The following is a 13,800-nucleotide window of genomic DNA, read 5'->3' as shown; positions in this document are numbered from 1 at the left end:
TTGCCTGGTTGGGGGCATCAGGGAAATCCAATATGTTACAAAAAGTTTGGACTAGCTTATTTCACTCAAAAAGTTATTGTGATTGGTGAGTTAGGGATTTTAACATGCAGGATTTTGCAGATTCGCAACCAATAGCTGATCATCGATGTCCGCTGATCGCCGGTTTTCATAGACGATCATCGGATTGGCATCAGCAGAACAGAAAATCACGGCTCTGTGTGGCCCAGCATGAGATGTAGCATGTACAAATCAGGAGTGTATTGGAGCAGACAGTATGAACCGAGACCAGGCATTGTATATTTTAATAGGCCTCAGAGCACTGAGGTCATGGGTTCTATTCCCACCATGGCCCTAACTGTGCGGAGTTTGTATATTCTCCCCGTACTTGCGTGGGTTTCCTCCCGGTACTCCGGTTTCCTCCCACACTACATTGAATGTGTGTGCGTGTACATGTGGTAGGGAATATACAGTAGATTGTAAGGTCTACTGGGGCAGGGGCTGATGTAAATGTTCAAATATTCTCTGTAAAGCGCTGCGGAATATGTGTGCATTATATAAATAACTGGAAACAAATAAATAAATAAAATAGGCCTTTTAATGCCAGCCTTTTGATATTGGTGTCTAACTTTATTATTACTAATTGTATTTTCATGGGCGCTAGGATTGCTCTCAAATTTTATTACTATGCCTTTGAAGTGGATGATAGTTTTTGACACTTAGGGTGCACTGGCCCTTTCCTATATCTATTAATATAACCATGACTTATCTTACTCTTTCCCAGTCCTGCATGCGATCCTGTTTTCAAGAAAGGATGGTGGAACAATGTAATTGTGCGCATTACCTGTACCCGCTACCGGATGGGGCCAGTTACTGTAATAACCAGGATGATCCGGACTGGGGTAGGTAAATGTGCTGTACATTGTTAATATAGAATAGGCAGAGTAACTGGGTCTGGATCAATGCAGGCTACTGATAATAACATACAGATTTCATAACTCCTGATCACATGTTTGTTGTACCAGACACGGGTAAAGATTTGGTTGTCTGGGAAAAAAAAAAGTATATGATTGCTGCCAATTTCATACACAAACCGAGGAAAATGGGTGTAGTAAATTATACATAATACACGCCTACTTTTTGCACCTCCTCTCTGAGAGATCAGCCAATGAAAGTCCAAGGGGCAATTTACTGTGATCCATTGAGGCACAATGATGCATTTCAGTTGTGGCAAGGATTGCACTTCACAAGAGAAAGAAGTTGGCCTGCGGGCCTGTGAATCCCTGAGAACCTCCCGGGACAGTAGACACGTTTGCAATACATACCAGTGACCATGCTCTGTGAATTGTGTGTAAAGAATAGCTAACGGTCTCTCCCTGTCTCTATTCGCAGTATCCTGCTATTACCATATGAAGGACTCGGTAACTGTGAGAGAAGGCTGCATTGATCTCTGTAAGCAGCCTTGCAAGTAAGTCGCTTCTCTCCGATTGGTGCATAGCAGTAGTGCTAGGGTGGTTGTGACACTGAAAAGTAACGCAATAGGGCTGTTTTGCAACATCGGAAGTACAGGCCACACCCCTGTGCTGCCCAGCCACGCCCCCTTGCCATGACCGTGGCTAGCGAGGACCAGCAGCCGTGAGGAACCTGTAAATAATCAGTCTGTATACAGCATAGGAATCATGCCTTCCTCTGAGTTCAGGTGTACATTTACTTAGTATACTTGGATTACACAAGTATAGCGCATATTTGCAGAATTTACAGCGCCCAATCAAGCCTGCATCAAACCCGCTGTGTTATATGTATTAATCACCCTGTGATACTCGCTGATGTGCTGTACCCCCCCCCCCCCATATAGATACTTCTTCCTTTATTTCCCCTTCCTGTTCATTATCAAAGAAAATCCAGTAAAGAACCTTAACACGAGGAAACTGCATTAGATCACATTTCAGAGCTATGCATGAAGATCTATATTTAGAGAGTCCGTCATCATTTGTTCTTTCATGGAAGATGTCTGTACGTTATTAGAGGGTGAGCAGATGAGTAATATGCGGTGTTCACCTGGTATTTCTGTATTGCAGTGACAGTAACTACAAAATGACCATCTCTATGGCTGACTGGCCGTCTGCTGCAGCAGAGGTAAGGCAACAATCTTAGCATGCTGTCCTCAAAGGACCACCAATAACTTCAATATGTGTACATAAAGCTTGCAGTGCCAGGTCCTTAGCCAACAACGCCTGGGGCCCGGCCCTTAGCCAAGATTTTCCATAGCTAGTACATTAGCCAAGAATCTCCATGCTGGATCCTTAGCCAAGATCTCCCGGCGCCGGGCCCTTGGCCAAGATCCCCCGGCGCCGGGCCCTTGGCCAAGATCCCCCGGCGCCGGGCCCTTGGCCAAGATCCCCCGGCGCCGGGCCCTTGGCCAAGATCCCCCGGCGCCGGGCCCTTGGCCAAGATCCCCCGGCGCCGGGCCCTTGGCCAAGATCCCCCGGCGCCGGGCCCTTGGCCAAGATCCCCCGGCGCCGGGCCCTTGGCCAAGATCCCCCGGCGCCGGGCCCTTGGCCAAGATCCCCCGGGCACTTAGGGACCACTTTATCATAGGGAGAAGAACCTTTACTTGTCCCAGTGGCTGCATTTTCTGCACATTCCCCAAGGCTAATTTTTATATTACAGTGTGGCCCCTTTGATATTATTTAATTTTCTGTTTTACTTCCAGGACTGGATTTTTCACGTCCTTTCGTTTGAGAAAGACTTTAGCCGAGACATCACTGTTAACAGGTATACAGATTCATACGGCCCTGTGTACAAAGCTGCTCAGTCGTTTCTGTCGTCTCTTCTAATGAGGTTGTGGCTTCAGATGAACTGGGTGTGGTCCGGAAGAATAAAGAGGAGGATTCAGACCTGTTCATTTGGGTCTGAATTCAGCCCCTTCCCTGTTGTTTGGGGTCTGTGCATGTGTGAATATGCGCAGGCGCAATCCCCAGGAGCGAACGGCTTTGGGGAGTTTCCCACTTGGTGAGCCGTTTGCTCCGGACAGTGGGGAAACGCCCAGTGTTTTATGGGCGTCATCACATGACGTCGGCGCCTGCCCCCTTTTTGGCCATCTCCACTCCAGGATAAAAGTAAGTATTGACTTTTTCTTTTATCCAAAAACAGAGAATTTTTTTTTCATCCAGGTGGCTGCATGCTAGAGAGGGGATTCTGGTGGCAGGAGGTGAGGGCCGTCAGCGGGGCGGCACTTACCAGTTCGCTAGGCTGCAAGTATAGCGACAGGTCTGAATCAGACCCAAAGTATGGCTTGTGTCTAATATGAATACATGCACCGCTCAGGGTGTATCTGATTGGACACCAGTGATTGTGCACGCCGGCCAGAATGTGAAGTGCTGAATCTCTTTGTTGCCTGTATTGAATAAAAGAAACGTAAGCAAACATGAAAAGCAAACAGTAACGGTAAAAGTGATCACTTTTGAATGTCTTTATCCTCAGAGACGGCATCCTCTTGCTGAACATCTACTTCCAAGAATTTAATTACCGCACTATTTCAGAGTCAGCGACCACCAATGTGAGTATACATCTGTCATAAGAACACCTTTTGTGGAAGCCACCAAACTTATGGCGGAGGGGGGGTTCTAAGTAATGGAAATCTATCTCCGAATCTCTCTGTAGATACCATAGCGATTCAGGCACGTTGGTTTGGGCCCATCTATGATGATGGCCGGGGGGGGGGGGGGGGGGGGTTGTGGCTACCCCTAGAGCGAATGGCTTCCACGAGTTTCACACTCGATGGGCCGTTGGCTCCAGATGGGGTGGACAGGGATCTGGGGCAGGGGAACGCAGGCACATCGATGTCTGCTCAGGATGGGTGGCTGCCCGTCCCCTTTTGCGGATATCTATGGCAGAAATAAGTCATTGTTATGGTTGTCGACCATTGAATGATTTTTCTCCCATTCAGCCACATGAGAGGGGGATGTGTTCTCGTACAGGGGCAGGGCGGCGCTGACCTTTTGGCTAGGCTGCGAGTATATGCAGCATAGCGAACTGGCCCGAATCAGGCAAATAGTGCGTTCTACAAATCTTTTTCAGTCTTCTTGGCTGTTACTGAAGCCATTAAGGGTATTTATCAAACAATTTGGTGCTGTTAAATGCAGTACATGTATGTTTATGCGGTAGGTCAGTGGTTCCCAACCCTGGTCCTCAAGTACCCCCAACAGTGCACGTTTTCCAGGTCTCACAGAATCACAAGTGCTATAATTAGCTCCACCTGTGGATCTTTTCAAACGTGCCTGAATAATGAGTGCACCTGCCGGGTGACCTGGAAAACGTGCACTGTTGGGGGTACTTGAGAACCAGGGTGGGAACCACTGCGGTAGGTGAAAGATGTACTGTAGTAACACCTATTGGCACTGTAACAGGTCATAATTTGATCTTCTCATTGTAATGTGGAGGGCACTAGAACATAATTAGAACTGGGTCACTGTAATGAGGCACTATAGTGTGGCATAATATGAGCTGGGGACACAATGCCATAATGTGAATTGGGGATACTGTGGTGGCAGCCCTATTATGTGACATCATGTAAACTAAGGATCTACAGTATAATGGTTCATAACATAAACTTAGGGCACTACTATGGTCCAGAAAACGAACTTGGGTACAACTATGCGGCATAAAATGAATAACTGCTGCGGAGAGGTGTCTACCAACAATTATTGGGTGCCCCTTCAATATATTGTTATTGGAGTTACACCCCTGCCCAAAAGTTGAGCTTTTGAGAGCTTGGCAGGCGGTGCATTATTATATCCGTTAGATATGACTATGGAGATTGCAGCAGCGATGGTTGGTCTGATATCTGTTAAGGCATCTCCTTCTTAAAGAGCCCAAGCCTCCATTTTTGTAGGATTGCCACCATGTCTAGTTGCATAAATCTAGCCCTCGTATTCTCAGATCTATCCATCACTCCACAGGTGGTGTGGCTTCTATCAAATCTGGGAGGTCAGTTTGGATTCTGGATGGGCGGCTCGGTCCTCTGCATCATTGAGTTTGGGGAGATCATCATAGACTGCATCTGGATAACCATACTCAAGGTGCTTGCCTGGAGGAGAGCGAGGAAAGAGAAGAGACGCCGTCCCGATTACGCGGAACCCCCACCTACAATATCTGAGCTGGTAGAGTCCTATAGCAATGTCGGCTTCCACCCAGACGTTGTAGACCATATCAATATGCCAATACCAGGCACCCCACCTCCGAAGTACGACTCCCTACGGGTGCAAGAGGTAGACGCCATTGAGGCCTTATCCAGTGATGAGGACTAACACAACTTTAAGATTATTCATTACAACTAACATCTATTATTTTATCAATCAATCAGTTTATATTCTAATGAACATCTGCACAGACTGTTAATCATATGTTATAAGCCTAAATTATAGGATAGGAATAAAGTAATCTTATGTGTTTTTGGAGAAAAAGAAGAGGAGTACCGGGGCATTTTCAGTATTAATCTAACATGAAATGAAGGTGAACATGCAAACGAGAATGTTTTAGGGGACACAGTTAAGTCTGTATTATCATTTATCAGAAACCTGCCAGGCCATTATCATTTGTGTAAGCAAAAAATTTCATTAAAATTTATACCCAAGTGAACGGAAAGAGAAGAGTGTAAATACTTCTAAAAAAAAAAGGGTGACCGAACACCCGAATAGTTCCTTAACAAGGCAAGATCATGCGGACTGGAAAGCATTATGTATTATGAGAAATGTTTTATGACTTACCCAACAAGAACTTTATGCTGGATGGAATTTATATCCAGGGTGGGATTTTTCTATTCATTCCAAGGTGACTCTTAAATGATTTTGGTTACTATTTTTGTAGTAACTTTATTGCTTTTTGACAAGATTGCACGCGGGGCACCTAACACATGTTTCTCGTACGCTTTATCATTCTGTGCCGTGTATTGTTGCAATCTAGTAATGAGCAGTGCACGTCTTATTGTACTGTTGCGCTACCAAAATGTGAAGGCCACACTACTCGGAACAGGTGGTGAGTACAAATGGCACTCCTTGAAACAGCAGGCGGCACTGATAATTGATGACTGCTGTGTTGCCTGTCAGACCTTGTGGTTGAAATTGTAAATGGATTCTGACTATATTTTGTGTCTGCAACCTGCCCTGACCCTGTACGTCAATGCTTATGTCTCTCTCTTTTATGCTGCCTACTTGGATTCTGTGGCTCTAGCTCAGTCTGTGATTCGGACTCTATTCCACACATCTGTCTCAATACTTGGTCTCCTATTTTATATTCTCTGTGCTACATTTACAGTACAACACGGATAAGAGTCTTCTATGGATGCCTGCTCTATATACTGTATGAGCAGATTGAGGGTCTTCTTTATGTATCAGGCAGTAGATTGGGGGCATTCTTTATATATTAGGCAGCAGATTGGGGGCCCGCTTTGTATCCAAGGCAGCTGATTGGTGGTCTGCATTTTATCCTAGGCAGCTGATTGGAGGTCTGGTTCGCATTCTAGGCAGCTGATTGGAGATCTCCTGTATTTTAGGCCTGCTTTATAAACTAGCCATCAGATTGGAGGTCTGCATTGTAATATAGGCATCTGATTGGAGGTCTCCTTTGTATTTAAGGCCTGCTTTATAAACTACCCATCAGATCGGGTTCCTGCTTTGTATACAAGGCAGCTGATTGGAGGTCTGCGTTTAACCCTAGGCAGCTGATTTGAGGTCTGCGTTTGACCCTAGGCAGCTGATTTGAGGTCTGCTTAACACTCCAGGCAGCTGATTGGAGGTCTCCTTTGTATCCTAGGCTTGTTTTATAAACTAGCCATCAGATTGGAGGTCTGCTTTCGAATCTAGGCATCTGATTGGAGGTCTGCTTTTTAATTAAAGCAGCGGATTGGAGGTCTGCTTTGCATTCTAGGCATCGGATTGGAGGTCTGATTTGTATCCTAGGCCCCCTTTATAAACTACCCATCAGCTTGGAGGTCTGCTTTGTATTCTAGGAAATAAATGTGGTAATTCTTATTAGAATAGCTATCCGGCTACTGAAAACCTGCTTCATTATCTATGTGTTTATGGAATGTGTTTAATAAAGTAGTCAAAAGCAACGTGATTATGGGATGTATGTAATATGAGACCCCGATAAATGTGTGCAGTTTGTACAATAGGATGCCAAAAGTAAGTTCCCCTATCCCAGGAACGAAAAATGAAAACAAGGAGTTATGAAAATCATTTATTTTATTTGCCTACATTTAAGCTGCTTCTCAATACCGTTAAGATTAAAACACTTGTAACATAACATCAGTCTGTCAATATCAGTAGTGTTGTAAAACGTGCCCTTGGATCTGAGCCATGGCTTTACCTCAGCGTTGCTGTTGAAACTTTTGTGACACACAGCTCCTTTAAGCACTGGAAACAGTTGGAAATTACTTGGTGCGAGGTCTGAAAAAGACAGTGGATGACCAAACATTTCCCCATTACCAAATTTTGTCAAAAGTTTCCGTCTTGTCCTGGTCTCGCTGAATGAGGGTGCGTATTGTTGTGTAACTAAACCCCAACTTGTGACCATCCGCGTGCTGAAGGCATGATTGCCTGAAAAGGGGTGTGGCCCTATGAGGAAGGGGCATGGTCGCTCTGGCAGCATGCGCAGTATTCCTGGAGATACCAGGCTGCCCCTATAGACCCTACGTGCAGTGTCGGCTCCTCCTTAGTGAAAAAGTGAATCAGAAATAATAGCGCTCACAGATAACCATGCAACAAGGTATTCAAAACCTTGCTTAGATATACAAAACCAGATTGAACTTGGCAAGGTTCACAGGTGTATTGTCAAGAATGATCCAAATATATCAATCTTTCTCTGAATTCTCCCCTAGTACAAACACAGGGGAGACCTAGTAGAAGGCAACATAGTGCAGATCAGTAAAATCAAACAATTTTTTTAATGTGTCAGATACACTTACAATAAAATGACTTGATATAAAAGCATAGACAATGTGTCTCCAGGCAAAACAGCATGCAGATGGTGTCCACGGTATCCTCCCTCAGGCTGGGTCCCTTGATCCGGACACAAGGGGATGCATGCGGTGACGCTGTTTTTTTTAACGCACCGCCATATTGTTTTCACGTGGAGGCCGGACGCTGGATGCCGATTAGCGCCAAATTGTACACCTGTATTTTTTTATTTACTGTGGTATATATACACCCTGGTCTGGACATGCCCTTCACGCTTCTGATGAAGGATTCATTCCGAAAACGCATTTAAGCGTGACTGCATGTATTAGTCAATCTGTGGACCTGTGGATACAGCTGTGCTGGAGCGGTGAGACCTTAACTGAGCCCCCCTTGTGTCCGGATCAAGGGACCCAGCCTGAGGGAGGATACAGTGGACACTATCTGCATGCTGTTTTGCCTGGGGACACATTGTCTATGCTTTTATATCAAGTCATTTTATTGTAAGTGTATCTGACACTTTAAATTTTTTTTCGATTTTACTGATCTGCACTATGTTGCCTTCTACTAGGTCTCCCCTGTGTTTGTACTAGGGGAGAATTCGGAGAAAGATTGATATATTTGGATCATTCTTGACAATACACCTGTGAACCTTGCCAAGTTCAATCTGGTTTTGTATATCTAAGCAAGGTTTTGAATACCTTGTTGCATGGTTATCTGTGAGCGCTATCATTTCTGATCCACTTTTTCTCTTTGTGCACCTGTATCTTGGGTAGTTTAAGGTGTTTCTACCTTCTGAACTAGAGAATAGCTGCACACTGATTTTGTTGCGCACACATCTGGACAATTGTTTTGTTTCTTGGCTTCTCCTTAGTGACAAAAGCTGAGTGCTGCATGGTAATGTCACTGTGCAGCACCCAAGTCCCAGCATTTTGGTGTCACCCTACTATGGGCTAGATCAGGCATTCCCAACCAAGGTCCTCAAGGCACACCAACAGTGCAGGTTTTAGTGATATCCAGGCTGCAGCACAGATGGTTTAATCAGAATCACTCAGGTACTAATTTAAGGTGCCCATACACGGTCCGTTTAACGGATCCGTTCGGCACTTAATTAGCACGCATCGCATCGCATCGGATCACATCCCTAGTGCATGCCTTGTGCATGCACTGTGATCCGATGCGATGTGTACCTAGTACAAAAAGTATGTGCAGCACATACTTTTTGTACCGTACTATGTGATGCGCGGGAGCACGCATCGCATAGTACTAAACGGAGCCGGCGAAAACGTACCGTGTATGGGCTGCATAAGTCACCTGTGCTCAAGCCTGGATATCACTAAAACCTGCACTGTTGGTGTGCCTTGAGGACCGTGGTTAGGAAAGCCTGGGCTAGATTCTCTAAGCTTCAAAAGTGATAAAATGGAGAGTGATAAACAGCCAGCCAATCAGCTCCTAACTGCCATGTCACAGACTGTGTTTAAAAAATGTCAGGCAGGAGTTGATTGGCTGGTTGTGTATCACTCTCGATTTTATCACTTTTGAAGCTTAGAGAATCTGGCCCTGTGTGAGGATACCTTGTGGGGAGAATACGGATCGGAGAATGTGGCAGCTTTGTAAACTAGCTGTAGTCTCCATTCGGCTTGATTATGCCCGATCCTGGTTGTATACCGGATCAGCAGTAATCATCATTTTTAGTAAATATCCCCTATAACATTTTATTGCATTATTGCAAGGGTCTGATCAGCATTTTTCCTTTTCTATTCAAAATGTCAAAATAACAGCTTAAGGCCCCCTTACATTAGAACAATTTTGCACTATATTGGCCATTCGGGTCGATATATCGTCTGAAAAGTGCAACATCTTCTGTGTTTTCCATCCGATGCGATGCGCAGTCCCGTGAGAGTCGGATAGGAGCCTCTAGGTTGGTCGGACCGCACAGGTGATTTATCGTTGGTTGGAAAAAGGAGTGCTTTTTGTTCCCTTGATATATCGCCTGTGATGTGCTGGAGCAGCCGGAGTAAGCAGCAAGAGTGAGCACGAGGGACGGCAGCAGGAGAGAGAAGACAGTGGTTTGATCGGATTGTGGCACCAGAAAAGTATGTATATCAGACAACGCATGAATGCAGACACTGGCCACCAATGTATACACTGGCTCCTACCTCCAATCTCTCTCTCCATATCCAGTAAGTTTGAAACCCATTATGTTGGTTTCACTTTCTGTTACGGAGTAACTTGAACCATCAAGTGGCCTCGAGTGGTCACTGGTGGTACTTCACCACAGTGGTGAAGGAGTATTTTATATATACTAGCTGAGGTACCCAGTGTTGCTTGGGTTTGGTTGTGTAATTTGCATTACTTGAACTTTATCCATTTCTTGTTTTCTCGCAGCAACCAGAGCAGGTCTCCAACTATCCACCTACCCTTCCCAACCACAGCAGGGCAGAAGCTGCTGCACAGCCAGAGCAAGTGTCCAACCATCCACCTACCCTTCCCAACCACAGCAGGGCAGGAGCTGCTGCAGTGGCCAGAGCAAGTCTCCAACCATCCACCTACCCTTCCCAACCACAGTAGGGCAGAAGCTGCTGCACAGCCAGAGCAAGTCTCCAACTATCCACCTACCATTCCCAACCACAGCAGGGCAGAAGCTGCTGCACAGCCAGAGCAAGTCTCCTACCCTTCCCAACCACAGCAGGGCAGGAGCTGTTGCAGTGGCCAGAGCAAGTCTACAACCCCCTTCCCAACCACAGAAGGGCAGGAGCTTCTGCAGCGGCCAGAACCACCCACCTTCCAAGGAGGGGAGCTGCTGCAGCAGGTACAGAAGATCCCGAAAACCCTCAATGAATAAGCAAACAATCAAGAGAAAAAAAAGAATGGACTGGGGATTGATCTCACATGGAGTTCACAACGATATCTAGTGTTCGATTCACAGACCACTCTGCCAATGAGTCTCTTATTAGTTTCAGTTTGTCAAAAGTTTTGTAAAGTGAAAATGTTTTTCATTTAATGGACCCTTATAGGCCTTTAAGGGTCCACCTAAGGGAGTCTGTTTATTGTGTTGTATTCAGACAGTCATAAGCTTTCCAACTACCTATCACAATGCTTGAAAACAACAGAAATAGCATGGACCCTTATGACCGCATCCTTAAGAAGTCATCCGATTAAACCCATTTTTTAGATTGTCCCTTAAGATGATAAGGTAGTGTGCAAAGTTTGAAGATGATTAGTTAAAGCGTTCGAGAGTTATCGTGGAACATCCATCCATCCCCACACACACACACACACACACACACACACACACACACACACACAATTGTTCAATTATACTTATGTAGATGTTCGTTCTGGACATAAAAAGACAGTTTTTCCTTGGCAGTTTATGGGTGGAACACAAAACAGTGGGTTTGTGTCCTGACTCATTTAGAGCTGCACAAAGCATAAATGTGTATTGGTGCAAACCTGGCTTATTCCTAGAACCTTATATCACTGGTGGCAACAGTGTATAATACACAATAAAATGGTGCAGAAAACATGGCTGAGGTAGTGGGATACGGTCATTTGGTCTACAACATGATGGTCGACAAGCATTGGGTCTACACCATTAGGTCGACAGGTCATTAGATCAACACAAGCATTAGGTCAACATGGGCAAGGTTGACAGTCAAAAGGTTGTCATGGGGTTTCTCACTGTTTTCTGAGCCGACAGGCGGTATTTCATGCCGAACATAGCGAAGCGGTGCACTTTAACCTGTGTCCATGTCCACATTCGGTTAAAAAATCAGTGCAAAACCACATGTCGACCTAATGACCTGTCAACCTAGACCCATGTCGACCTAAAGGTGTTGACACAATGCTTGTCGACCAACTTCTTGTAGACCAAATGATCCATACCCTGGGTAGCGCTGCTAAAGACTACCATTAACTTCACCGAGTACATTGGAAAACCCATAACATAACCGCTGTAAGAAATATAAATACAAACCTAAAAATAAGAATTTATTTGAATATAATCTATTTCCAAGAACAATATTCTGTAGAGTAGAAACACATTTGTATTGTCCTATACAAATTGTCACAAATGGTAAAAAGGGTCCAGGTTTGCGAGAGCATACAATGCAATTTAATTAAAGCAGGGGTCATCAAACTATTTGATATGGGACACCAACAAACAATAAAAATAATTACGGGACCCCAGAAAGTGACTGCAGAAGGTCATCACATCACATGTGTGGTCAGCAGACAGCACATACATGGCAATATCGTGGAGGAACTCAACGATGTGAGGAGTCTAACATAACAGTTTTTAGACTCTTTGAATCAATGACTGAGATTAGAAGAGTCATCAGCCTGATGGGTCAGCAACATGGAGTCATGACCCCATGCTGAGAAGGTCGGGAACCACTTTGGGGTCAGGACCCACAGTTTGAGAACCGGTGGACAGTGTAGGAGAAACCATACATCTTCTGTGCCATGATATGTGTGCATTCTGATTGGCTGTGTGCTGCCCCATCCAGCTGACAGTGTTGCATCATCATTGTGACTATTATAGATTAATTTGTGTCTATTCGACTTTCCTTTTATTCTTACAAAAGACATTTTCCAATTGATTTTGAAAGGGAAAAAAAAATTGACGACCACTTCCTGCCTAGCTCTTGAGCAGATTACTGGAAGCCCTAGACGTAGATACTCAGATTGTTGGGTGGATCTCTTTTTTTGTAAATGGATCTGCCAGTACATCGCTATTTGCGATGCCCTCACAATCTTGCGTCTTTTCTTTCTGTATGGGCGATGACTTTTTGATCGCAGGCAACTGCTTTTTCTCTAACTAGTGATCTATAATGAATCAGGGCCTCTGTTCCAAATGCTACGGACAGTGAGCCTCTTGGCCAGGAAAGCAATGAAGAGGATGTTCGTAGAAAGCTTTCTGGAGCAGTGGAGAAGCCCAAATCTAATTACCTGAGAGTTTCTGGCAGCAGTAAGATTTCTGCAATATAGCCTCTAGATTTCAAACAGTAAATATATATATATATATTTTTTGTATAAAGGCAAATACATTTGGGCCAAGGTGATAGACACTCACAGGCACATGGTTGTGGGGGGTATTATAAGGGGTTGGTGTATATGATACCGGCAGTTAGGATGCCGCCTACACCAGCATTCCAACTGCCTAAAATCCTAACAGGTGCATTCAACTGACCCTATCTTTCCCCTTCTACTTGCATTCAAGATTCCTGCGGTTGGGATTCTGGTGCTGGTATTCTGACTGCCTGGATCCCATCCATTGGATTGGGAAGGATGCCAACTACATCCCATTATGAGAGTGGATTTGTTATGTAATATAAATCCATGTAAAAAAGGGTGGTAGTCTGGTAATGTGGCTCACATGTATAGATAGACTTTGTGTGGAAATATACTCAAAAGGATTTTTTTTTTCTATACAAGTCCCTAATAATATATTTATTGGTGATTGGCAGTAAAGATGACAGTACTTTGATTTGTCTGATAGAGAGGCTACATCTCCGACTACCGCAGTCCGTTGAATGCTAGATTGTAGATTTGTTACCACATAACCAGGCATGACGTGTGTGTACGACTGTGGGTCACTGCCAGGTCAGTACTCAATGCTTCTCATTGCTGCAATGCATGAGGAAAGTTTCCTGGGGAAGGCCTTTGCGGCTTGTCTGTAATCTTCAGGTTTGGTCTTAACCAGAGTGACGATGTTCTGCAAAGTGCGTGTGGGCTGCAGGCCCAAGGCATCCATGACGTTAATCAGATAATCTAGGAATGTATAATGGAGAGAAGGTTAGGAGCTGCATCATTAGTATGGAAGAAGGTACAGAATAAAAAGGGA

The 13,800-nt window shown here is 44.7% G+C and overlaps 2 protein-coding genes across 4 annotated transcripts in view; one reads left to right on the top strand and one right to left on the bottom strand.

Moving 5' to 3' along the window:
• The window catches only part of SCNN1B (sodium channel epithelial 1 subunit beta), a 70,124-nt gene extending 64,487 nt beyond the window's left edge, over positions 1-5,637 (top strand). Inside the window, exons 8-13 of the mRNA XM_083152863.1 lie at positions 782-899; positions 1,390-1,465; positions 2,076-2,133; positions 2,711-2,772; positions 3,481-3,556; positions 4,959-5,637. Coding sequence (XP_083008989.1) covers positions 782-899; positions 1,390-1,465; positions 2,076-2,133; positions 2,711-2,772; positions 3,481-3,556; positions 4,959-5,306 — 738 coding nt within the window. The 3' untranslated portion in view covers positions 5,307-5,637. The remainder of the gene's footprint in view (positions 1-781; positions 900-1,389; positions 1,466-2,075; positions 2,134-2,710; positions 2,773-3,480; positions 3,557-4,958) is intronic.
• Positions 5,638-11,932: 6,295 nt separating this feature from the next.
• COG7 (component of oligomeric golgi complex 7) overlaps positions 11,933-13,800 on the bottom strand; it is a 61,581-nt gene continuing 59,713 nt past the window's right edge. For all 3 annotated transcript variants that reach the window (XM_083152860.1, XM_083152859.1, XM_083152858.1), the window contains exon 18: positions 11,933-13,727. In XM_083152860.1, the coding sequence (XP_083008986.1) occupies positions 13,561-13,727 (167 nt within the window). In that variant the 3' untranslated portion in view covers positions 11,933-13,560. The remainder of the gene's footprint in view (positions 13,728-13,800) is intronic.

This window comes from Crinia signifera, chromosome 7 (assembly GCF_055691185.1).
Source record: "Crinia signifera chromosome 7, ASM5569118v1, whole genome shotgun sequence".
In the NCBI taxonomy this organism is placed as follows: Eukaryota; Metazoa; Chordata; class Amphibia; order Anura; family Myobatrachidae; genus Crinia; species Crinia signifera.
Note: the sequence above shows the minus strand (reverse complement) of the source record. Positions and strands in the feature narration are given on the sequence as shown.